This window comes from Pristiophorus japonicus, chromosome 1 (assembly GCF_044704955.1).
Source record: "Pristiophorus japonicus isolate sPriJap1 chromosome 1, sPriJap1.hap1, whole genome shotgun sequence".
NCBI classification, from domain to species: Eukaryota; Metazoa; Chordata; class Chondrichthyes; family Pristiophoridae; genus Pristiophorus; species Pristiophorus japonicus.
Window position 1 is genome coordinate 543,306,565 of NC_091977.1, and position 25,611 is coordinate 543,332,175.

The following is a 25,611-nucleotide window of genomic DNA, read 5'->3' on the forward strand; positions in this document are numbered from 1 at the left end:
GTAGTTGAGGCCAATTCACTAAATATATTCAAAAGGGAGTTAGATGAAGTCCTTACTACTCGGGGGATCAAGGGTTATGGCGAGAAAGCAGGAAGGGGGTACTGAAGTTTCATGTTCAGCCATGAACTCATTGAATGGCGGTGCAGGCTAGAAGGGCTGAATGGCCTGCTCCTGCACCTATTTTCTATGTTTCTATGTTTCTATGTTCTTCCCGGTGTCCTGGCCAATATTTATCCCTCAATCAACATCACTAAAACAGATTATCCAGTCTTTATCATATTGCTGTGTGTGGGAGCTTGCTGTGCGCAAATTGGCTGCAGCGTTTCCCACATTACAACAGTGACTACACTTCAAAAGTAATTAATTAGTTGTAAAGCACTTTGGGACGTCGTGATTGGCGCTATAGAAATGCAAGTCTTTCTTTACTAAAATAGTGTTTCTTTTCTCTCTCCGCCCATTTTTCCGCACCTTCCCCCTCGCCACCCTCAACAACGCTGCAGTTTCCGCTTCGATTATAACAACGAAACATAGAAAATAGGTGCAGGCCCTTTGAGCCTGCACCGCCATTCAATGAGTTCATGGCTGAACATGCAACTTCAGTACCCCATTCCTGCTTTCTCACCATACCCCTTGATCTCCCTTGTAGTAAGGACTACATCTAACTCCTTTTTGAATATATTTAGTGAATTGGCCTCAATAACTTTCTGTGGTAGAGAATTCCACAGGTTCACCACTCTCTGGGTGAAGAAGTTCCTCCTCATCTCGGTCCTAAATGGCTTACCCCTTATCCTTAGACTGTGACCCCTGGTTCTGGACTTCCCCAACATTGGGAACATTCTTCCTGCATCTAACCTGTCTAAACCCGTCAGAATTGTAAACGTTTCTATGAGATCCCCTCTCATTCTTCTGAACTCCAGTGAATACAAGCCCAGTTGATCCAGTCTTTCTTGATAGGTCAGTCCCGCCATCCCGGGAATCAGTCTGGTGAACCTTCGCTGCACTCCCTCAATAGCCAGAATGTCCTTCCTCAGGTTAGGAGACCAAAACTGTACACAATACTCCAGGTGTGGCCTCACCAAGGCCCTGTACAACTGTAGTAACACCTCCCTGCCCCTGTACTCAAATCTCCTCGCTATGAAGGCCAACATGCCATTTGCTTTCTTAACCGCCTGCTGTACCTGCATGACAACCTTCAATGACTGATGTACCATGACACCCAGGTCTCGTTGCACCTCCCCTTTTCCTAATCTGTCACCATTCAGATAATAATCTGTCTCTGTTTTTACCACCAAAGTGGATAACCTCACATTTATCCACATTATACTTCATCTGCCATGCATTTGCCCATTCACCTAACCTATCCAAGTCACTCTGCAACCTCATAGCATCCTCCTCGTAGCTCACACTGCCATCCAACTTAGTGTCATCCGCAAATTTGGAGATACTACATTTAATCCCCTCGTCTAAATCATTAATGTACAGTGTAAACAGCTGGGGCCCCAGCACAGAACCCCCTAGTCACCGCCTGCCATTCTGAAAAGTCCCCATTTACTCCTACTCTTTGCTTCCTGTCTGACAACCAGTTCTCAATCCACGTCAGCACACTACCCCCAATCCCATGTGCTTTAACTTTGCACATTAATCTCTTGTGTGGGACCTTGTCGAAAGCCTTCTGAAAGTCCAAATACACCACATCAACTGGTTCTCCCTCGTCCACTCTACTGGAAACATCCTCAAAAAATTCCAGAAGATTTGTCAAGCATGATTTCCCTTTCACAAATCCATGCTGACTTGGACCTATCATGTCACCTCTTTCTAAAAGAACTTGCATTTCTATAGCACCTTTCACATCCTCAGGAAATCCTTGCGCTTTACAGCCAATTAACTTTTGAAGTGTAACTGCAGTTGTACGGTAGGAAACGCGACAGCCAATTTGCGCACAGCAAGCTCCCACAAACAGCAGTGCGTTAAATGACTATATTATTTGTTTTTGGTGACGTTGCTTGAGTGATAAATATTGATCCTGGACACCAGGGAGAGTTTCCCTGCTCTTCTTTGAACAGTGACCGTGGGATGTTTTACACCCACCCGAGAGGGCAAATGGGGCCTCGCTTTAACGTCCCATCGGGAAGACAGCACCTCCGACTGGGAGTGTTGGCCTGGATCATGGGCTCCAGTTTCTGGACTGGGGCTTGAACCCACAACTTTCCGACTCGCAAGGTGAACATGCTGCCCACTGAGCCACACGGTGACACGCCCTGTATTACTGGTGGCTGGGACAGCAGTCTGACTTACTCCAGTCCTGCCTCCCGGATGCTCTTCCTTCACTTAGGGCGGTCTTTGGTCCAGGGACTCCCAGGTGTCGGTGGGGATGTTGCACTTTATCAGGGAGGCTTTGAGGGTGTCCCTGTAACGTTTCCTCTGCTCACCTGGGGCTCGTTTGCCATGAAGGAGTTCCGAGTAGAGCGCTTGCTTTGGGAGTCTCGTGTTGGGCATGAGGACAATGTGGCCCGCCCAGCGGAGCTGGTCGAGTGTGGTCAGTGCTTCGATGCCTGGTCGAGGACACTAATTGTATAAACCTGGGCTGGCACCAGGAGAAATCACCATGAAAACTGCCGGATTGTCATAAAGACCCAACTGGGTCACTGATGTCCTTCAGGGAAGGGAACCCGCCCTGACCCGGTCTGGGCTACACGTGACCCCAGTGGTTGACGTCACTGCTCTCGGGGAAACAAGAAATCTGGTCTCGTCATCATCCCATCCCAAGAGCAAATTAATACCCAGGCCGCAGGAGTTGGCCATTCTGACCCTTATAATAAACACAAGAAATAGGAGCAGGAGTCGGCCATACGGCCCCTCGAGCCTGCTCCGCCATTTAATAAGATCATGACTGATCTGATCATGGACTCAGCTCCACTTCCCTGCCCGCTCCCCGTAACCCTTGACTCATCGTTTTCTTCATCGTGGCCAACCACTGTTGAAGTTGGGATCTGATTGAATTTCCCTGCCCTTGTCTGATGCAGTCTCTCCTTCTCTCCTCAGACTCTCAGCATGTCGTACATGGCGGGGATGCTGACCACGTAAGAGCTTATTATAAAGCACAACTTCTCTCGCACCTTGTCCCAGTTACCCAGCGCGGTAATCCGACCACCGCAGTGGGAAGTACACGAGGAAAGGGATAGAAGGATGTGTCGATGGGGGTGAGATGAAGAGGGGTCGGGAGAGGCTCGTGTGGAGCACAAACACCGGCACGGACCTGTTTCTGTGCTGCAGACTCGATGTAATTCTCTCCGTTTGGTCCCAAAGATAGAACGATGCTTCTGCTTACTCGTGTCCCTCTCCTACCTCTGTCACAGTGCTTGATGCCAGTCCAGTTTTTTATTGCATTTGCTCACATTGTCAACCACAGTTTCCCATCAGATCAGATTCGGTCATATGTGTGTTCCAAGAACAGTATCGGAGCTGATGGTTGAGTGTGGCAGGGCACAGCCTGGTGTGTCACGGGGCCCTGCAGGCCACAGCGTGCTGGCTTGATGCTGATTCTGTCCTCAGCCAACAACACCCCAGCCCCCGCAGCACACATTTCCAGCGAGCTCAGAAGCAATTTCCCTGTGTTTTACCAGAATAATACCGGGGCTAAAAGGGTTAAATTATGAGGACAGATTGCAACAGACTAGGCTTGTATTCTCTCGAAGACTAAGGGATGATCTTAAGAACATAAGAAATAGGAGCAGGAGTCGGCCATTTGGTCCCTCGAGCCTGCTCCGGCATTCAATATGATCGTGGCTGATCTGATCATGGACTCAACTCCACTTCCCTGCCCGCTCCCCATAACCCTTTACTCCCTTATCTCTCAAATGCCCATCTCCGCCTTAAATATATTCAATGACCCAGCCTCCACAGCTCTCTGGGGCAGAGAATTCCACAGATTTACAACCCTCTGAGAGAAGAAATTTCTCCTCATCTCAGTTTTAAATGGGCAGCCCCTTATTCTGAGACTATATCCCCTACTTTTAGTTTCCCCTATGAGTGGAAATATCCTCTCTGCATCCATCTTGTCGAGCCCCCTCATTATCTTATACATTTCGATAAGATCACCTCTCATTCTTCTGAACTCCAATGAGTATAGGCCCAACCTACTCAACCTATCTTCATAAGTCAACTCCCTCATCTCTGGAATCAACCCAGTGAACCTCCTCTGAACAGCCTCCAATGCAAGTATATCCTTCCTTAAATACGGAGACCAAGTACTGTACGCAGTACTCCAGGTGTGACCTCACCAATACCCTTTACAGTTGTAGCAGGACTTCCCTGCTTTTATACTCCATCCCCCTTGCAATAAAGGCCAACATTCCATTTGCCTTCCTGATCACTTGCTGTACCTGCATACTAACTTTTTGTGTTTCATGCACAAGGACCTCCAGGTCCCTCTGTACTGCAGCACTTTGCAATTTTTCTCCATTTAAATTATAATTAGCTTTTCTATATTTTTCTGCCAAAGTAGATAACCTCACATTTTCCCACATTGCCAAATGTTTCCCCACTCACTTAGCCTGTCTCTTTCCCTTTGTAGATTTTTTGTGACCTCCTCACAATTTGCTTTCCCACCCATCTTTGTATCATCAGTAAACTTGTCTACATTACACTCGGTCCCTTCATCCAAGTCATTAATATAGATTGTAAATAGTTGAGGTCCAGCACCGATTCCTGCAACACCCCACTAGTTACAGTTTGCCAACTGGAAAAAGACTCATTTATCCCGATTCTGTTTTCTGTTAGTTAGCCAATGCTAATATATTACCCCCAATCCCGTGAACTTTTACCTTGTGCAGTAACCTTTTATGTGGCACCTTGTCAAATGCCTTCTGGAAATCCAAATACACCACCTCCACTGGTTCCCTTTATCCACTCTGCTTGTTACATCCTCAAAAAACTCCAGCAAATTTGTCAAACATGACTTCCCCTTCATAAATCCATGCTGACTCTGCCTGACCGAATTATGTTTTTCCAAATGTCCTGCTACTGCTTCTTTAATAATGGACTCCAACATTTTCCCAACCACAGATGTTAGGCTAACTGGTCTATAGTTTCCTGCTTTTTGTCTGCCTCCTTTTTTAAATAGGGGCATTACATTTGTGCTTTTCCAATCCGCTGAGACCTCCCCAGAATCCAGGGAATTTTGGTAAATTACAACCAATGCATCCACAATCCCTGCCGCTACTTCTTTTAGGACCCTAGGATGCAGACCATCAGGTCCAGGGGACTTGTCCGCCTTTAGTACCATTATTTTACCGAGTACTACTTCTTGAGTGATTGTATTAAGTTTCCCCCTCCCTTAAGGGATGATAAGATTTGATAGGCTAGAGAGAGGGAAACTATTTCCTCTGGTGTGGGAGAGTGCAGAACAAGGGGCATAACCTGACCGTTGGAGCCAGGGGTGATGTCAGGAAGCACTTCTTCACGCAGTGGGAATCTGGAACTCTCTTTCCCAACCCCCCCACCAAAAGGCTGCTGAGGCTGGGGGAGGGGTCAATTGAAAATTTCAAAACTGAGATTGATGGGTTTGTGTTGATTCAGGGTATTAAGGTTTGCGGAACCAAGGCGGGTAGATGGAGTTAAGGTACAAATGAGCCAGGATCTAACTGAATGGCGGAGCAGGCTGGAGGGGCTCCTGCTCCTAGCCCAACACACACTGGTAACCGAACCCGAGAACCATGTGCGCTGAGGCTCGGGGTTAATCTATCCACGATTGAAGGCACTGGTTCGTGAGGAGCGTCTGGTTTGGGGCGTGCCGGGAGTCTCATTCGGCATTCCCAGTAACTGCAGCATTTATATTTGTTTGTTTTAACCTGCCTGCCTTCTGCCTCCTGCTCCTAGTCACCACAACACAAAGAGTGTGATACTGTGCATTGGGATCACCGCCCTGGTCTGCCTCGCAGTCAGCATCTTCTCCTTCCAGACAAGGGTACGTGGAACTTTTCCTCATTCTATGGACGCAGGTGTTGTGGCAAGGCCGCATTTATTGCCCATCCCGAGTTACCTCCAGACTGTGGTGGTGGTCCGACTGATTGGCTTTGCACAGCCGTTAATCCCAGGAGAGTACTGAGGGACTGCCGCACTGTCGGAGGGGCAGTACTGAGGGACTGCCGCACTGTCGGAGGGGCAGTACTGAAGGAGCACCGCACTGTCGGAGGGGCAGTACTAAGGGAGTGCGGCACTGTCGGAGGGGCAGTACTGAGGGAGCGCCGCACTGTCGGAGGGGCAGTACTGAGGGAGTGCCGCACTGTCGGAGGGGTAGTACTGAGGGAGTGCCGCACTGTCGGAGGGGCAGTACTGAGGGAGCGCCGCACTGTCGGAGGGACAGTACTGAGGGAGAGCCGCACTGTCGGAGGGGCAGTACTGAAGGAGCACCGCACTGTCGGAGGAGCAGTACTGAAGGAGCACCGCACTGTCGGAGGGGCAGTACTGAGGGAGTGCGGCACTGTCGGAGGGGCAGTACTGAGGGAGCGCCGCACTGTCGGAGGGGCAGTACTGAGGGAGTGCCGCACTGTCGGAGGGGCAGTACTGAGGGAGTGCCACACTGTCGGAGGGGCAGTACTGAGGGAGCGCCGCACTGTCGGAGGGGCAGTACTGAGGGAGCGCCGCACTGTCGGAGGGGCAGTACTGAGGGAGCACCGCACTGTCGGAGGGGCAGTACTGAGGGAGCGCCGCACTGTCGGAGGGGCAGTACTGAGGGAGTGCTGCACTGTCGGAGGGGCAGTACTGAGGGAGTGCCGCACTGTCGGAGGGGCAGTACTGAGACTGGGAGTGGTCTTGGGTGAAAGTAAAATATTTAATTCGAAGAGCATCAGGGGTTTCTCCCCTGTCCTGTTCAACATTCCCCCCTCAACCAATATCACGACCAGTTGAACTGCCCATTGACCTTGATGCTGTTGGAGTAATGTTGCTGTGCAAGAATCAGCTACCACGTTCGCGTACAGCACAGCAGTGACTGAGCTTCAAAGTTACAGGGAGCAGGCAGAGGTCGTTACGAGGGGCACCGGGCAGGGAGGGGTCACCGGTCGGGTCGGGGTCACTGGGCAGGGAGGGGTCACTGGGCAGGGTGGGGTCACCGGTCGGGTCGGGGTCACTGGGCAGGGAGGGGTCGAGGAGGGGTCACTGGGCAGGGAGGGGTCGAGGAGGGGTCACTGGGCAGGGAGGGGTCACTGGGCAGGGAGGGGTCGAGGAGGGGTCACTGGGCAGGGAGGGGTCACTGGGCAGTGGTTCTGTCCTCCAACATGCCATCGTGGGGAGCACCCGCTGCCGTCCCGTCGGTTGGTTCGGCCCCGCCCCCACCCGTTAGTCTGGCCCCGCCCCCGCCCGTTCCTCGGGAGGTTCCTGCAGTGGGTGCAGCCCGATGGAGAAATCCCTGCCACTAACTGTTGCTTTTTGTCACAGTTTGACTTCACGTCGTGCCACGGGCTGCTGTTTGGGCTGATGATGGCCTTGTTTATCACCGGGATCGTTATGGCGTTCACCGTGCCATTCGGATACGTAAGTAATGTGCGACCCACACCTGCCGCAGCTATTCGTACCGTTAGTATGTCAGAAAAAACGGGAGAGAAGATTACAAACAATGAAAGGTTGTTCTCAGCGTTTGGTACAATGGGGAACAGACTTGGGACAATTAGCAGAAGAGCAAGAGTGGAGTTAGAATTCTTCATCTACAGAGTTATTGGAACGTAGAATGCTTTACTTTAATTCAGTATTGATTCTAGGCCGGCATTTATTGGCCATCCCCAGTTGCCCCGAGAAGATGGAGGAGTGTCTTGAATCGCAGGTAGCGGGTTTTGTCGCAAACTGAGTGACTCACTGGACTACGTCACAGGGCAGTTAAAAGTCAACCACATTGTGCAGGACTGGAGTCACCTATAGGCCCAGGCCGGGTAATGACGGCAAGTTGCCTACCCTCAATGGCCAGCTGGGTTGTTGTGACAATCTGACAGCAGACAAGGCAGCCATTCGGCCCATAGTGCCCGTGCCAGCTCCAACCAGTCCCACTCCCCGCTTTCCCCACAGCCCTGAAAAATTTCTCCCCTTCCAGTATTTATCCAATTCCCATTTGAAAGTTACGATTGAATCTGCTCCCACCGCCCTTTCAGGCAGCGCGTTCCCGATCACAACAACTCGCTGCGTATACACATTCTCCCCATCTCTCCACCGATTCTTTTGCCGATGCACCGACCCGCCTGTCAGTGGAACGTTTCTTCTTCATTTTGAACACTTCTATTAAATCTTCCCGTAACCTTCTCTGCTCTGAGGAGAACAACCCCACATAACTGAAGTCCCTCATCCCTGGGACCATTCAGTAAATCTCCCCTGCACCCTCTCCTTGTTCAGCTTCCTAAAGAGTGGTGCCAGAATTAGACGCACTACTCCAGCTGAGGTGTCAAAATTAGAATTAATACTGAGACATACTTAAAAACCTGACCTTAAATCTGTGCCCACTGGTCACCAAACCTCCTGTCAGCAGGAACCGTTTCTCCTTTACTCTATCAAAACCTCTCATAAGTGACCATAAGAATTAGGAGCAGGAGTAGGCCATATGGTTTTTCGAGCCTGATCCACCATTCAATAAGATCAAGGCTGATCTTCAACCTCAACTCTACTGTTCCCCTCACAGTCCCCATATCCCTAGAGTCCAAAAATTCATCCATCTCAGCCTTGAATATACTGCCCTCTGGGGCAGAGAATTCCAAAGATTCACCACCCTCTGAGTGAAGAAATTCCTCCTCATCTCAGTCTTAAGTGGCCGACCCCTTATCCTGAGACTGTGACCCCTGGTTCTAGACTCCCCAGCCAGGGGGAAACATCCTCCCTGCATCTACCCTGTCAAGCCCTCTCAGAATCTTATGTTTCAATGAGATCACCTCTCATTCTTCTAAACTCTATGAGGAAAGGTTGAGGAGGTTGGGCCTCTACTCATTGGAATTCAGAAGAATGAGAGGTTGGGTCATTGAATAAATTTAAGACAGAGGTAGACAGTTTCTTAACCGATAAGGGAATAAGGGGTTATGGGGAGCGGGCAGGGAAGTGGAGCTGAGTCCATGATCGGATCAGCCATGATCGTATTAAATGGCGGAGCAGGCTCGAGGGGCCGAATGGTCTACTCCTGCTCCTATTTCTTATGTTCTTATAGGCCGAGTCGACTCAGTCTCTCCTCATAGGACAATCCCTCCATCCCAGGAATATCTGCGTGCTGGTCGAGTTGGAGCCAGCAGCAAGGAGTGTGTTTATGGGATAAATGGTTGTCATTAGTTGCACGCTGACGATCTGGTCCTTTCTCAAACCCTGGTGGCCGTCGGGGCGGTGGGTTGGGGGAGGGGGGGGGGAAGAAGCGTTATGAGTAAGGAGCTTATACTGTGAGAAACATGTCGGCACTAACTGGTTACTGCGCCTCTTCAATTTCAGCTCCCCTGGTTGCAGACATTTTATGCTGGGCTCGGAGCCATCGCCTTCACACTGGTAAATAAATTAGAACGATTTCATTTTTTTGGGGGGGTCTAGGACCTGCAGCAAATGGAAGAGAGTTTGAGAAGCCGAGACGATTGGTTCCAGTTTTCCCCATGTGGTGTCTTGTCCTGTCCCTGAGGATTGGGTGGATTACAGAGTGTCACCTTTCACCACAGGGCCAGCTTCCATTACAGTCCCCACACTGCTTCCCTTGCATTTGGTTCTTGCATGGGGCTGATGGCCAATTGGAGTGTCAGGCAGTCTTGGGGCTGAGGAACATTATCGCAGATAGGGTTGGAGGATTGGAATGTTCAACGGCCCTGGGACTGACTGACTCCGTCGCACTTCTGGTCAGACCCACCTTGGGCACTGTGTCCAGTTCTGGTCAGACCCACCTTGGGCACTGTGTCCAGTTCTGGTCAGTCCCACCTTGAATACTGTGTCCAGTTCTGGTCAGTCCCACCTTGGGCACTGTGTCCAGTTCTGGTCAGACCCACCTTGGGCACTGTGTCCAGTTCTGGTCAGACCCACCTTGGGCACTGTGTCCAGTTCTGGTCAGTCCCACCTTGAGCACTGTGTCCAGTTCTGGCCAGACCCACCTTGAGCACTGTGTCCCATTCTGGGCAGACCCACCTTGAGCACTGTGTCCAGTTCTGGTCAGTCCCACCTTGAGCACTGTGTCCAGTTCTGGTCAGTCGCACTTTGAGCACAGAAACATAGAAAATAGATGCAGGAGTAGGCCATTTAGCCCTTCGAACCTGCACCGCCATTCAATAAGATCATGGCTGATCATTCCCTCAGTACTCCTTTCCTGCTTTCTCTCCATACCCCTTGATCTCGTAAGGGCCATATCTAACTCCCTCTTGAATATATCCAATGAACTGGCATCAACAACTCTCTGCGGCAGGGAATTCCACAGGTTCACAACTCTCTGAGTGAAGAAGTTTCTCCTCATCTCAGTCCCAAATGCCCTACCCCTTATCCTAAGATTGTGTCCCCCGGTTCTGGACTTCCCCAACATCGGGAACATTCTACCCGCATCTAACCTGTCCAGTCCCGTCAGAATCTTATGTTTCTGTGAGATCCCCTCTCATCCTTCTGAACTCCAATGTATAAAGACCCAATTGATCCAGTCTCTCCTCATATGTCAGTCCTGCCATCCCAGAAATCAGTTTGGTGAACCTTCGCTGCACTCCCTCAATAGCAAGAACATCCTTCCTCAGGAGGAGACCAAAACTGAACACAATATTCCAGGTGAGGCCTCACCAATGCCCTGTACAACTGCAGTAAGACCTCCCTGCTCCTATACTCAAATCCCCTCGCTATGAAGGCCAACATGCCATTTGTCTTCTTTACCACCTGCTGTACCTGCATGCCAGCTTTCAATGGCTGATGAACCTTGACACCCAGGTATCGTTGCACTGCCCCTTTTCCTAATCTGCTGCCATTCAGATAATATTCTGTCTTCGTGGATAACCTCACATTTATCCACATTATACTGCATCTGCCATGTATTTGCCCACTCACCTAACCTGTCCAAGTCACCCTGCAGCCTCCTAGCGTCCCCCTCACAGCTCACACCGCCACCCAGTTTAGTGTCATCTGCAAACTTGGAGATATTACACTCAATTTATTCATCCAAATCATTGATGTATATTGTAAAGAGCTGGGGTCCCAGCACTGAGCCCTGCGGCACTCCACTAGTCACTGCCTGCCATTCTGAAAAGGACCCGTTTATCCTGACTCTCTGCTTCCTGTCTGCCAACCAGTTCTCTATCCACGTCAGTATATTACCCCCAATACCATGTGCTTTGATTTTGCACACCAGTCTCTTGTGTGGGATCTTGTCAAAAGCCTTTTGATAGTCCAAATACACCACATCCACTGGTTCTCTCTTGTTGACTCTACTAGTTACATCTTCAAAAAATTCCAGAAGATTTGTTAAGCATGATTTCCCTTTCATAAATCCATGCTGACTTGGACCGATCCTGTCACTGCTTTCCAAATGCGCTGCTATTTCATCTTTAATAATTGATTCCAACATTTTCCCCACTACTGATGTCAGGCTAACCGGTCTATAATTACCTGCTTTCTCTCTCCCTCCCTTTTTAAAAAGTGGTGTTGCATTAGCTACCCTCCAGTCCACAGGAACTGATCCAGAGTCGATAGACTGTTGGAAAATGATCACCAATGCATCCACTATTTCTAGGGCCACTTCCTTAAGTACTCTGGGATACAGACTATCAGGCCCCGGGGATTTATCGGCCTTCAATCCCATCAATTTCCCTAACACAATTTCCCGCCTAATAAGGATATCCTTCAGTTCCTCCTTCTCACTAGACCCTCGGTCCCCTAGTATTTCCGGAAGGTTATTTGTGTCTTCCTTCGTGAAGGCAGAACCAAAGTATTTGTTCAACTGGTCTGCCATTTCTTTGTTCCCCATTATAAATTCACCTGAATCCGACTGCAAGGGACCTACATTTGTCTTCACTAATCTTTTTCTCTTCACATATCTATAGAAGCTTTTGCAGTCAGTTTTTATGTTCCCGGCAAGCTTCTTCTCGTACTCTATTTTCCCCCCTCTTAATTAAACCCTTTGTCCTCCTCTGCTGATTCTAAATTACTCCCAGTCCTCAGGTTTGCTGCTTTTTCTGGCCAATTTATATGCCTATTCCTTGGATTTAACACTATCCTTAATTTCCCTTGTTAGCCATGGTTGAGCCACCTTCCCCGTTTTATTTTTACTCCAGACAGGGATGTACAATTACTGAAGTTCATCCATGTGATCCTGAAATGTTTGCCATTGCCTATCCACCGTCATTTGCCAGTCCATTCTAGCCAAATCACGCCTCAAACCATCGAAGTTACCTTTCCTTAAGTTCAGGGCCCTAGTTTCTGAATTAACTGTCACTCTCCATCTTAATAAGGAATTCTACCATATTATGGTCACTCTTCCCCAAGGGGCCTCGCATAACACGATTGCTAATTAGTCCTTTCTCATTACACATCACCCAGTCTAGTATGGCCAGCTCCCTAGTTGGTTCCTCGACATATTGGTCCCTCGACATATTGGTCTAGAAAACCATCCCTAATACACTCCAGGAAATCCTCCTCCACCGCATTGCTACCAGTTTGGTTAGCCCAGTCAATATGTAGATTAAAGTCGCCCATGATAACTGCTGTACCTAATTTCTTGTTTGATGCTGTCCCCAACCTCACTACTACTGTTTGGTGGTCAGTACACAACTCCCACTCGTGTTTTCTGCCCTTTGGTATTCCGTAGCTCCACCCATACCGATTCCACATAATCCAAGCTAATGTCCTTCCTTACTATTGCATTAATTTCCTCTTTAACCAGCAATGCCACCCCATCTCCTTTTCCTTTCTGTCTATCCTTCCTAAATGTTGAATACCCCTGGATGTTGAGTTCCCAGCCTTGGTCACCCTGGAGCCATGTCTCCGTGATGCTAATTACATCATATCCGTTAACTGCTATCTGCGCAGTTAATTCGTCCACCTTCTTCCAAATACTCCTCACATTGAGGCACAGAGCCTTCAGGCTTGTCTTTTTAATACCCTTTGCCCCTTTAGGATTTTGCTGTAATGTGGCCCTTTTTGATTTTTGCCTTGGGTTTCTCTGCCCTCCACTTTTACTTTTCTTTCTATCTTTTGCTTCTGTCTCCATTCTACTTCCCTCTGTCTCCCTGCATAGGTTCCCATCCCCCTGCCATATTAGTTTAACTCCTCCCCAACAGCACTAGCGAACACTCCCCCTAGGACATTGGTTCCAGTCCTGTCCAGGTGCAGACCGTCCGGTTTGTACTGGTCCCACCTCCCCCAGAACCAGTTCCAATGTCCCAGGAATTTGAATCCCTCCCTTCTACATCACTCCTCAAGCCACGTATTCATCTGAGCTGTCCTGCGATTCCTACTCTGACTAGCACGTGGCACTGGTAGCAATCCTGAGATTACTACTTTTGAGGTCCTACTTTTTAATGTCCAGTCCTGGCCAGGCCCACCTTGAGCACCATGTCCAGTTCTGGGCAGGCCCACCTTGGACACTGTGTGCAGTTCTGGTCACTGAGACACAAGGTGTTCAAGCACTGGAGGCGAAGCAGAGAAGAGTCACGAGACTGATCCCAGGGTCTGGGTTATGGGTGGAGAATGGAAAAACCTGTGCTATTCAACCTGGAAAGGAGAAGTGTCTACGGTGATAGAGAGATATATGCAAGAGCGCCCAGTGGGTATCACTCTTGAGTCAGAAGGTCAAGGGTTTAAGTCCCGCTCCAGACACTTCTGCACAAATGTCTCGGCTGACACTCCAGTGCAGTGCTGAGGGAGTGCTGCACTGCCGGAGGTGGGTCTTTCGGATGAGGCGTTAAACCGAGGCCCTGTCGTCTCCTCTCAGATGGACGCAAGAGATGCTACATCACTATTTTGAAGAACAGGGGAGTTCTCCCCGGTGTCTGCCAATATTTATCCCTCAACCAACATCACCAAAAAGTTGATCATTATCACGTTGCTGTTTGTGGGATCTTGCTGTGTGCAAATGTGCTGCCGTGTTTCCCACATTACAGGACTTTTGAAGCGTAGTCATTGTTGTAAAACGTTTTGGGACATCCCGAGTTGGTGAAAGGCAAGTTTGCTCTTCTGTAAATGGTGGGGACAAAGTTCATCCGGAACGCTGGGAATGGGATGGGTTCAAACTCGTGAAAGGCAACTTTGGGATTGATATCGAGATCCTTCGCACACGCACACAAGGATTAACACTTGAAACCCAACAACACAATTTCACGCAGCTATGGGCGTGGGGAGTGTTGGGTCTTGCTGGGTGAATGATGTAATACGGGCCTCCGTCCTCAGTAAGGATCTTGTGAAATTGTGTGCAGCCGGTCCCCAGGCATGGCCTGGATTCACTGGCGAATCCTGTTGTATCTGCAGCTGCCTCCGTGACTTCCCTCTGTTACTCTTCGCAGTTCCTGGCTTACGATACACAGCTTCTGGTGGGGAATAAACGCTACTCCCTGAGTCCCGAAGAACACGTGTTTGCAGCACTCTGCCTCTACATTGACATCCTCTACATCTTCATGTTTCTCCTCCAGCTGTTCGGGAATCGAGATTGAGCAGCTCTGGGCTCGCTCCCAGCAATTTTATATCTTGTTTTCAGCTGTATTCTTTTTAAAAGTATTTTTTTGTTTTATATTTGTATCGTGTTTGAAGCAGCCACAAGCCCCCGCCCACATAAACCCACCTCTCTCCCCCACAGACCCCCTCACTTACATTTGTATGAATAACAAAAGCCAGATTTCGGCCTCAACCATTCAAGATGTACAGCACTAACCCCGAAGTTATTATAAATAATTCTTTGTATTTTCTGTGTGATTGTAAAGCATGACCACCCTGGGTTCCCTCGTCAGTCTGGTTAGGTTGTAGTTATGTTGAGTTTGATGTATAATGTATATGTGTTGGTGCAGATGGCCAGTTTCAGTATCGGTGTGCAACAGACCCTTGTGATAGAATAGAACCAGGACTTCGCCTTGTCCCCAAACTCTTTCACTCGGCATCGTTTCCCGTTCCCGAACAGAAGCTCGGTACCCTGCTCCGCCGGCTCCCACCCCGGTTATAACTGGGGCTGATCACGTTGATTCCAGCCCCCGTCTCCCTTCCGAGCAGCAGCTCGCCTGCGATGTGTTTCTCTCTCTCTCTCTCGTGCTCTGACTCCGCCACAGCACCCAGAGCCCTGAGAGCGAGAGTCGGCTACACCTGGCAGTTTGCTGCGTTTGCTGTCGGCCACGTGGCTGCCGCTTTGCCGTTGAATGTCAGGGCGACCCAATTTGCAAAGTGGGAGGGCAGCCTGGGACTGCTGAGCAGGAGCAAGCAGCAGGATCCGAGATAACACCCGCTTCCCCTCTCGCCTGCTCCGGGCTCCGGCCTCCAGCGTAACTTTTGAACAAATAAAAAAGAAATGGGGGAATCCGTTCTTTGGGAATGAGGATGGACTCTCATTGTATTAATGTGAAATCTGTGACAGTATTCTCTGGATTCCTGTAACCTTTGTACTCTTTGAATTAAATATTGTTACTGCCTTTTCAACTGGTCTCGAAGCTGCTTCTTTTCAGTCGGTGCGTTCATAAAAAATAGGAGCAGGAATAGGCCATATGGCCCCTCGAGCCGATTCCGCCATTTAATACAACTCTGGTCCACTTCCCTGACCTGCCCGCTTTTATACACCTCAATTAAATCCCTTCTCAGCCTCCTGGTCCAAAGAACACAACCCCAGCCTATCCAATCTTTCCTCATAGCTAAAATTCCCAGTCCAGGCAACATCCTTGTAAATCTCCTCTGTACCCTCTCTAGTACAATGAGTATCGGTGAGGGCGATGGTGTCTCTGGGGAATGCAGGCAGAGCCAATTCCGAGGCACCACAGGAGGAGGGACAAAGAATAAAAGAGTCCTAGTGATAGGGGATTCTATAGCTCGGGGAACAGAGAGGCGTTTCTGCGGCCCCAGATGTGGCTCTGGAATGGTTTGGTGCCAGGATCAATGATGTCACAGGGCGGCCGCAGGGCATTCTGGGGGAGAGAGAGTGTAAACAGCCAGAGGTCGTGGTCCATATCGGGACCAATGACATCGGTAAAAAGAGGGATGAGGTGCTACAAGCAGTAGCAAGCGCTAGGAAGAAAATTAAAGGGTGGACCTCAATGGTAGTAATTTCCGGGTTACTACCGGTGCCACGTGCTAATGAGTACAAGAATAGAGGGAGCAGCGAGAGATTGTAGAGGGATGTGACCAGGGCCCAGGAGAGGCGAGGGCCTAGGGGCAGCACGGACCAGCCCACACTGCGATATGTGTGCGCACTGGGTCCGTGCAGCAGAGCTGGTCTCCAGTTGTCTTGATTAACCCTTGCCACTGGACCAAGACCTCGCTCTGTTAAGCCCGTGTGGTGGCTGGTGTGCAACGGTCACAACATGTAAAAAAAATCCACGTACAGGCATCTTCCACCCTTCAACATGTAGTTCGGGACCTGGAATATTAGGTCCTTCATTGAAACACCTGTGAACTCATCCTTTTTTGGTGTGGAAGCAAGTCATCCTCGATACAAGGGACCGCCTATGATGATGAGTGCAATCACATCTTTCCTGTAATGTGGTGACCAGAACTGCACGCAGTACTCTAGCTGTGGCCTAACTAGTGTTTTATACAGTTCAAGCACAACCTCCCTGCTCTTGTATTCTATGCCTTGGCTAATAAAGGCAAGTATTCCATAGGACTTCTTAACCAGCTTATCTACCTGGCCTGCTACCTTCAGGGATCTGTGGACCTGCACTCCATGGATTTGAGTATAGGAGCAAGGAGGTCTTGCTGCAGTTGCACAGGGCCTTAGTGAGGCCTCACCTGGAATAGTGTTCAGTTTTGGTGGTCTAATCTCAGGAAGGACATTCTTGCTATTGAGGGAGTGCAGCGAAGGTTCACTAGACTGATTCCCGGGATGGCAGGACTGACATGCGAGGAGAGACTGGATCGACTGGGCCTATATTCACTGGCGTTTAGAAGGATGAGAGGGGATCTCTTAGAAACTTACAAGATTCTGATGGGACTGGACAGGTTAGTTGCGGGAAGAATGTCCCCGATGTTGGGGAAGTCCAGAACCAGGGGACACAGTTTTAGGATAAGGGGTAGGTCATTTAGGACTGAGATGAGGAGAAACTTCTTCACTCACAGAGTTGTTAACCTGTGGAATTCCCTACTGCAGAGAGTTGTTGATGCGAGTTCATTGAATATATTCAAGAGAGAGTTAGATATGGCCCTTACGGCTAAAGGGATCAAAGGGTATGAAGAGAAAGCAGGAAAGGGGTACTGAGGGAATGATCAGCCATGTATAAAGGCCCAGTTGATCCAATCTCTCCTCATATGTCAATCCCGCCTTCCCAGAAATCAGTCTGGTGAACCTTTGCTGCATTCCCTCAATAGCAAGAACGTCCTTCCTCAGATTAGGAGACCAAAACTGAACACAATATTCCAGGTGAGACCTCACCAAGGCCCTGTACAACCTCCCTCCTCCTATACTCAAATCCCCTAGCTATGAAGGTCAACATACCATTTGCCTTCTTCACCACCTGCTGTACCTGCATGCCAACCTTCAATGACTGATGTACCATGACACCCAGGTCTCATTGCACCTCCCCCTTTCCTAATCTGCCGCCATTCAGATAATATTCTGCCTTCGTATTTTTGTCCCCAAAGTGGATAATCTCACATTTATCCACATTATACTGCATCTGCCATGCATTTGCCCACTCACCTAACCTGTCCAAGTCACTCTGCAGCCTTTTAGTGTCCTCCTCACAGCTCACACCGCCACCCAGTTTAGTGTCATCTACAAACTTGGAGATATTGCACTCAATTCCTTCATCTAAATCATTAATGTATATCGTAAAGAGCTGGGGTCACAGCACTGAGCCCTGCGGCACTCCACTTAGTCACTGCCTGTCATTCTAAAAAGGACCCGTTTATCCCGACTCTCTGCTTCCTGTCTGCCAACCAGTTCTCTGTCCACGTCAGTACATTACCCCCAATACCATGTGCTTTGATTTTGCACACCAATCTCTTGTGTGGGACCTTGTCAAAAGCCTTTTGAAAGTCCAAATACACATCCACTGGTTCTCCCTTGTCCACTCTACTAGTTACATCCTCAAAAAATTCCAGAAGATTTGTCAAGCATGATTTCCCTTTCACAAATCCATGCTGACTTGGACCGATCCTGTCCAAATGCGCTGCTAATTCATCTTTAATAATTGATTCCAACATTTTCCCCACTACTGATGTCAGGCTAACCGGTCTATAATTACCCGTTTTCTCTCTCCCTCCTTTTTTAAACAGTGGAGTTACATTAACTACCCTCCAGTCCAGAGGAATTGATCCAGAATCGATAAGACTGTTGGAAAATGATCACCAATGCATCCACTATTTCTAGGGCCACTTCCTTAAGTACTCTGGGATTCAGACTATCAGGCCCTGGGGATTTATCGGCCTTCAATCCCATCAATTTCCCTAACACAATTTCCTGACTACAAAGGATTTCCTTCAGTTCTTCCTTCTCACTAGATCCTTTGGCCCCCAATATTTCAGGAAGGTTATTCGTGTCTTCCTTCGTGAACACGGAACAAAAGTATTTGTTCAACTGGTCTGCCATTTCTCTGTTCCCCATGATAAATTCACCTGATTCTGTCTGCAAGGGACCTACGTTTGCCTTCACTAATCTCTTTCTCTTCACGTATCCTATAGAAGCTTTTGCAGTCAGTTTTTATGTTCCCAGCAAGCTTCCTCTCATACTCTATTTCCCCCATCTAATTAAACCCTTTGTCCTCCTCTGCTGGATTCTAAATTTCTCCCAGTCCTCAGGTTTGCTGCTTTTTCTGGCCAATTTATATGCCTCTTCCTTGGATTTAACACTATCCTTAATTTCCCTTGTTAGCCACAGTTGAGCCACCTTCCCCGTTTTATTTTTACGCCAGACAGGGATGTACAATTGTTGAAGTTCATCCATGTGATCTTTAAATGTCTGCCATTGCCTATCCACCGTCAACCCTTTAAGTATCATTCGCCAGTCTATTCTAGCCAATTCACGTCTCATACCATCAAAGTTACCTTTCTTTAAGGTCAGGACCGTGGTCTCTGAATTAACTGTGTAACTATCTTAATGAAGAATTCTACCATATTATGGTCACTCTTCCCCAAGAGGCCTCGCACGACAACATTGCTAATTAATCCTTTCTCATTACACAAGACCCAGCCTAGGATAGCCTGCTCTCTTGTTGGTTCCTCGACATATTGGTCTAGAACACCATCCCTTATACACTCGAGGAAATCCTCCTCCACAGTTTTGCTATCAGTTTGGTTAGCCCAATCTATATGTAGATTAAAGTCACCCATGATAACTGCTGTACCTTTATTGCACACATCCCTTATTTCCTGTTTGATACTGTCCCCAACCTCACTACTACCACTAGCGTTTTTTGCCCTTTGGTGTTTTGCAACTCTACCCATATAGATTCCACATCATCCAAGCTACTTACTATTGCGTTAATCTCCTCTTTACCCAGTAATGCTACCCTACCTCCTTTTCCTTTCTGTCTATCCTTCCTGAATATTGAATACCCCTGGATGTTGAGTTTCCAGCCTTGGTCACCCTGGAGCCATGTCTCCGCAATCCCAATTACATCATATCCATTAACAGCTATCTGCACAGTTAATTCATCCACCTTCCAAACTCACTAATTTTCTGCTTTGCTTATCTCCCTTCTGAATCTATTCTCAGGTTTCCATCCCCGTGCCAAGCAAGTTTAAACCCTCCCTAACAGCACTAGCAATCCCCACCCTTGCAAGGATATTGGTCCTGGCCCTGTTGAGGTGCAACCCACCTGGCTTGTACATTCCCCCATCTTGCTGGTGATGGTGTTCCTATGCACCTGCTGCCCTTGTCCCTCTCGGTGGTAGAGGTCGTGGGTTTGGGAGGTGCTGCCGAAGAAGCCTTGGCGAGTTGCTGCAGTGTATCTTGTAGATGGTACACACTGCAGCCACGGTGCGCCGGTGGTGGAGGGAGTGAGTGTTGAAGGTGGTGGAGGGAGTGAGTGTTGGAGGTGGTGGAGGGAGTGAGTGTTGGAGGTGGTGGAGGGAGTGAGTGTTGGAGGTGGTGGATGGGGTGTCGATCAAGCGGCTGCTTTGTCCTGGATGGTGTCGAGCTTCTCGAGTGTTGTTGGAGCTGCACCATCCAGGCAAGTGGGGAGTGTTCCATCACACTCCTGACTTGTGCCTTGTAGATGGTGGAAAGGCTTTGGGGAGTCAGGAGGTGAGACACTCGCCACAGAATACCCAGCCTCTGACCTGCTCTTGTAGCCACAATATTTATATGACTGGTCCAGCCCTACAACCAATGTTTCCGTTAACCCGCTCAGACGTGCACCCCAAAAAAAAAATAGGAGAGAACATTGCCTCCAACCTTGCGAGATCTCTGCGCTCTTCCAATTGCGGCCTCTTGCACATCCCCGATTTTAATCGCTCCACCATCGGCAGCCATGCCTTCAGCTGCCTGGGCCCCGAGGTCTGGAATTCCCTCCCCAAACCTCTCCGCCTCCTTCAAGACTTTGAATAAAACCTAATTCTTTCCCCAAGCTTTTAGTCACCTGTCCTAATATCTGCTTATGCGGCTCGGTGTCAAATAACGCTCCTGTGAAGCACCCTGGGATGTTTTACTACGTTAAAGGTGGTGTATTATTGCGGCTGCTCGCTGCATTTAACTAGTAATATTGGCCACGTTCACGTAGGTAACAGAACCACGTAATCTTGATTGTCTGGCCACAGGATTGAATCAAGGATTTGTTTGTTCAAGGATCATGTGCCACGCGCAAGTCTGGGTGCTGCTCTCGATCCTGGGATTAGGCTACACACTTGTGTGCAAAGGATACATGTGACACTCCAAGTTTCTCAGAGCCTATATTAGTTCATTGAAATCTCGTGTGTCGTTTGTTATGGTCTAGTATTAAGAGAGTTATCAAAAATGTTCCAACTTTTATTGATGGTTTTGCACCTGAGGAAGTATAAAGTTTTGCAATCCAGTAAAATCTGCCGTGTTGATTTTCCGCTAAAGTCTCCCATGTAGTTCCGGTTTATAGTTTGCACAGACTAAACCAACACAAAAAGGGCTTGTATCAATTCAGTGAGCTAATTACAACAACAAATGCTTCTATTCGATTCCCAGGCAACGCTGCATTGCCAGAGTAAAAAGTGGGAGCTTGTTCAGAAGAGGGGTCTTTGGTCAGTGAGCCTGGCAGCAGTGCCTGCGGAGACCCGCTAGTCGGGCTGGGGATGTGTTCACCATTTGGGGCAGAAGCTAAAACAGTGACCCCTGGAACGGAAGCTCCACAGAAACACTTCACTCAGTGACAGCGGCCTTTGGCAAAAACTAAAAGTGCTCAACACACATGCACGCGCGAGACACCGGACACATACGCGACAGATCACATGTTAACATGGACACGAGAGCACAAGATAACAGATACACAGCAGCATTCTCAATAACAGTACATACAAGACACACAACAGCACACAGGTTAACACACATACAACAGACATGCAAGAGCATCCATGGTATCACATACATGAGATCACACACACAGAATAGAACAGACTTAAGAGGGCACAACACATACATGCAGCATATGTGAGAACAGAGACACAAGAACACACACAAAACAAATAGTTTGACAACATTTCTTTTCCCCCAAAAAGTGCTTTCTCGCATGATAAACTGTACGCAATTCTAACAAGAGCCTTCTACAAAAACACACAGGATCTGCAGCGGAGGTTCTACGCTCCGAATCCACACTAACACTTTACTCAGTGACATTATATGGTAATCAATAAAGGAGTCTGCAATACACACAATTACATAGCTACACAAAATCTGTGTCAATGCACGGACACACAGGAGCACACACACACACACACACACACACATGGGAGTGTACACACATTATAGCAGGCGTACGACAGCATACACCGCAACAGACACACAAGAGCATACATATAGTAACGCACAGACAAACAAGAGCAGACATGAGAGAAAGAACATACATGATAGACACATGTGCACACAGAATAACATACATGAACGTGCACATCAATGCAGAGACAGAGCCACACATAACACATGGAAGAGCACATGATAACACAGACACACAAATGCACAAGGACCACGCACACGACACGTGCACAAGGATACACAGACATACGTGTACAAGGACATATACATATGTACAAGGACACAAACATGCAAGTTCACAAGGATACATGCACATATAACACGCGTGCACAAGGACACTCCGACATGCGTGCACAAGGACACACACAACATGCGTGTGCACAAGGACACATACATGCAAAACAGTCAATCGTGCAAGTCTCACACGATCTCTTTCCAACCAAAAAAAGTGCTTTCTCTCTCTCGTTATAATCTCTATGGAATGCTAACAAAAATCCTTCTAGGGAAACACACCGAGGCTGCACTGGGAGTCTCATTCTCAGGAGCCCCGCCCACAAAGAGGTCACCCCAGCTGTCCGTCAATTTGGTTGCTACAGCGACGAGACGTCGGCGAGGGGGACGGGTGGCAGCTCGACTTGCGGTTAGTTCCTTCAGGCCGACGTGCAATGAAGAGTGGGCAGTCCGGGGGCAGGTGACTGGAGCAGTACCGGGGTCACATCTCCCCTTAGGGGGGGCAGAAATCAGCAAAGTACGGGTGCTGCAAGGCTTCCTCAGCTGAAATCCTTTGCACGGGATTACACTTCAACAGGTTCTGTAAAAAAAAAGACACAAATATATCTCGAGGCAAAGGCAGTAGGATTATAGACACCATCCCTTCTCAGCGGAGGCTAGGGGTCAGAGGTCAAAACACGGAGAGAGGGACAGGATTGGAGCTTCCTCCGGACGGATCCAGCACGAGGTGACTTTAGATGCTCTCGACACAGTTTCAAACCGCCCACACTGACCCGAGTCTGCTACATAAAACACAACCTCACTCAGAGAGGCCGCAGGCTGGGTGGGTATGGTGAGACGGAAAATATCACAATAGTGCAGAAGGTGCGGGAGGGCACAATTTCCCGTCAGTGTAGAGGGATCTTTACTGTGTATCTAACCCCCAGTACCTGCCCTGGGAGTGTTTGATGGGACAGTGTAGAGGGATCTTTACTGTGTATCTAACCCCCAGTACCTGCCCTGGGAGTGTTTGATGGGACAGTGTAGAGGGAGCTTTACTCTGTATCTAACCCCCTGTACCTGCCCCGGGAGTGTTTGATGGGACAGTGTAGAGGGAGCTTTACTCTGTATCTAACCCCCTGTACCTGCCCTGGGAGTGTTTGATGGGACAGTGTAGAGGGAGCTTTACTCTGTATCTAACCCCCTGTACCTGCCCTGAGAGTGTTTGATGGGACAGTGTAGAGGGAGCTTTACTCTGTATCTAACCCCCTGTACCTGCCCTGGGAGTGTTTGATGGGACAGTGTAGAGGGAGCTTTACTCTGTATCTAACCCCCTGTACCTGCCCTGGGAGTGTTTGATGGGACAGTGTAGAGGGAGCTTTACTCTGTATCTAACCCCCTGTACCTGCCCTGGGAGTGTTTGATGGGACAGTGTAGAGGGAGCTTTACTCTGTATCTAACCCGTGTACCTGCCCTGGGAGTGTTTGATGGGACAGTGTAGAGGGAGCTTTACTCTGTATCTAACCCCCTGTACCTGCCCTGGGAGTGTTTGATGGGACAGTGTAGAGGGAGCTTTACTCTGTATCTAACCCCGTGTACCTGCCCTGGGAGTGTTTGATGGGACAGTGTAGAGGGAGCTTTACTCTGTATCTAACCCGTGCTGTACCTGCCCTGGGAGTGTTTGATGGGACAGTGTAGAGGGAGCTTTACTCTGTATCTAACCCCCTGTACCTGCCCTGGGAGTGTTTGATGGGACAGTGTAGAGGGAGCTTTACTCTGTATCTAACCCCCTGTACCTGCCCTGGGAGTGTTTGATGGGACAGTGTAGAGGGAGCTTTACTCTGTATCTAACCCCCTGTACCTGCCCTGGGAGTGTTTGATGGGACAGTGTAGAGGGAGCTTTACTCTGTATCTAACCCCCTGTACCTGCCCTGTGAGTGTTTGATGGGACAGTGTAGAGGGAGCTTTACTCTGTATCTAACCCCCTGTACCTGCCCTGGGAGTGTTTGATGGGACAGTGTAGAGGGAGCTTTACTCTGTATCTAACCCCCTGTACCTGCCCTGGGAGTGTTTGATGGGACAGTGTAGAGGGAGCTTTACTCTGTATCTAACCCCCTGTACCTGCCCTGGGAGTGTTTGATGGGACAGTGTAGAGGGAGCTTTACTCTGTATCTAACCCGTGCTGCACCTGCCCTGGGAGTGTTTGATGGGACAGTGTAGAGGGAGCTTTACCCTGTATCTAACCCCCTGTACCTGCCCTGGGGGTATTTGATGGGACAGTGTAGAGGGAGCTTTACTCTGTATCTAACCCCGTGCTGTACCTGCCCTGGGAGTGTTTGATGGGACAGTGTAGAGGGAGCTTTACTCTGTATCTAACCCCCTGTACCTGCCCCGGGAGTGTTTGATGGGACAGTGCAGAGGGAGCTTTACTCTGTATCTAACCCCCTGTACCTGCCCTGGGAGTGTTTGATGGGACAGTGTAGAGGGAGCTTTACTCTGTATCTAACCCCCTGTACCTGCCCTGGGAGTGTTTGATGGGACAGTGTAGAGGGAGCTTTACTCTGTATCTAACCCCCTGTACCTGCCCTGGGAGTGTTTGATGGGACAGTGTAGAGGGAGCTTTACTCTGTATCTAACCCGTGCTGTACCTGCCCTGGGAGTGTTTGATGGGACAGTGTAGAGGGAGCTTTACTCTGTATCTAACCCCCTGTACCTGCCCTGGGAGTGTTTGATGGGACAGTGTAGAGGGAGCTTTACTCTGTATCTAACTCCCTGTACCTGCCCTGGGAGTGTTTGATGGGACAGTGTAGAGGGAGCTTTACTCTGTATCTAACCCGTGCTGTACCTGTCCTGGGAGTGTTTGATGGGACAATGTAGAGGGAGCTTTACTCTGTATCTAACCCCGTGCTGTACCTGCCCTGGGAGTGTTTGATGGGACAGTGTAGAGGGAGCTTTACTCTGTATCTAACCCGTGCTGCACCTGCCCTGGGAGTGTTTGATGGGACAGTGTAGAGGGAGCTTTACCCTGTATCTAACCCCCTGTACCTGCCCTGGGGGTATTTGATGGGACAGTGTAGAGGGAGCTTTACTCTGTATCTAACCCCGAGCTGTACCTGCCCTGGGAGTGTTTGATGGGACAGTGTAGAGGGAGCTTTACTCTGTATCTAACCCCCTGTACCTGCCCCGGGAGTGTTTGATGGGACAGTGCAGAGGGAGCTTTACTCTGTATCTAACCCCCTGTACCTGCCCTGGGAGTGTTTGATGGGACAGTGTAGAGGGAGCTTTACTCTGTATCTAACCCCCTGTACCTGCCCTGGGAGTGTTTGATGGGACAGTGTAGAGGGAGCTTTACTCTGTATCTAACCCCC

The 25,611-nt window shown here is 49.1% G+C and overlaps 2 protein-coding genes across 8 annotated transcripts in view; one reads left to right on the forward strand and one right to left on the reverse strand.

Annotated features, from left to right (window-relative positions):
- faim2a (Fas apoptotic inhibitory molecule 2a) overlaps window positions 1-15,585 on the forward strand; it is a 251,881-nt gene extending 236,296 nt beyond the window's left edge. For all 7 annotated transcript variants that reach the window (XM_070896954.1, XM_070896971.1, XM_070896964.1 and 4 more), the window contains 5 exons: window positions 3,043-3,080; window positions 5,878-5,965; window positions 7,438-7,533; window positions 9,451-9,504; window positions 14,469-15,585. In XM_070896954.1, coding sequence (XP_070753055.1) covers window positions 3,043-3,080; window positions 5,878-5,965; window positions 7,438-7,533; window positions 9,451-9,504; window positions 14,469-14,615 — 423 coding nt within the window. In that variant the 3' untranslated portion in view covers window positions 14,616-15,585. The remainder of the gene's footprint in view (window positions 1-3,042; window positions 3,081-5,877; window positions 5,966-7,437; window positions 7,534-9,450; window positions 9,505-14,468) is intronic.
- Window positions 15,586-21,047: 5,462 nt separating this feature from the next.
- cdk5 (cyclin dependent kinase 5) overlaps window positions 21,048-25,611 on the reverse strand; it is a 49,284-nt gene continuing 44,720 nt past the window's right edge. The window contains exon 12 of the mRNA XM_070897015.1: window positions 21,048-22,844. Within this exon, the coding sequence (XP_070753116.1) occupies window positions 22,758-22,844 (87 nt within the window). The 3' untranslated portion in view covers window positions 21,048-22,757. The remainder of the gene's footprint in view (window positions 22,845-25,611) is intronic.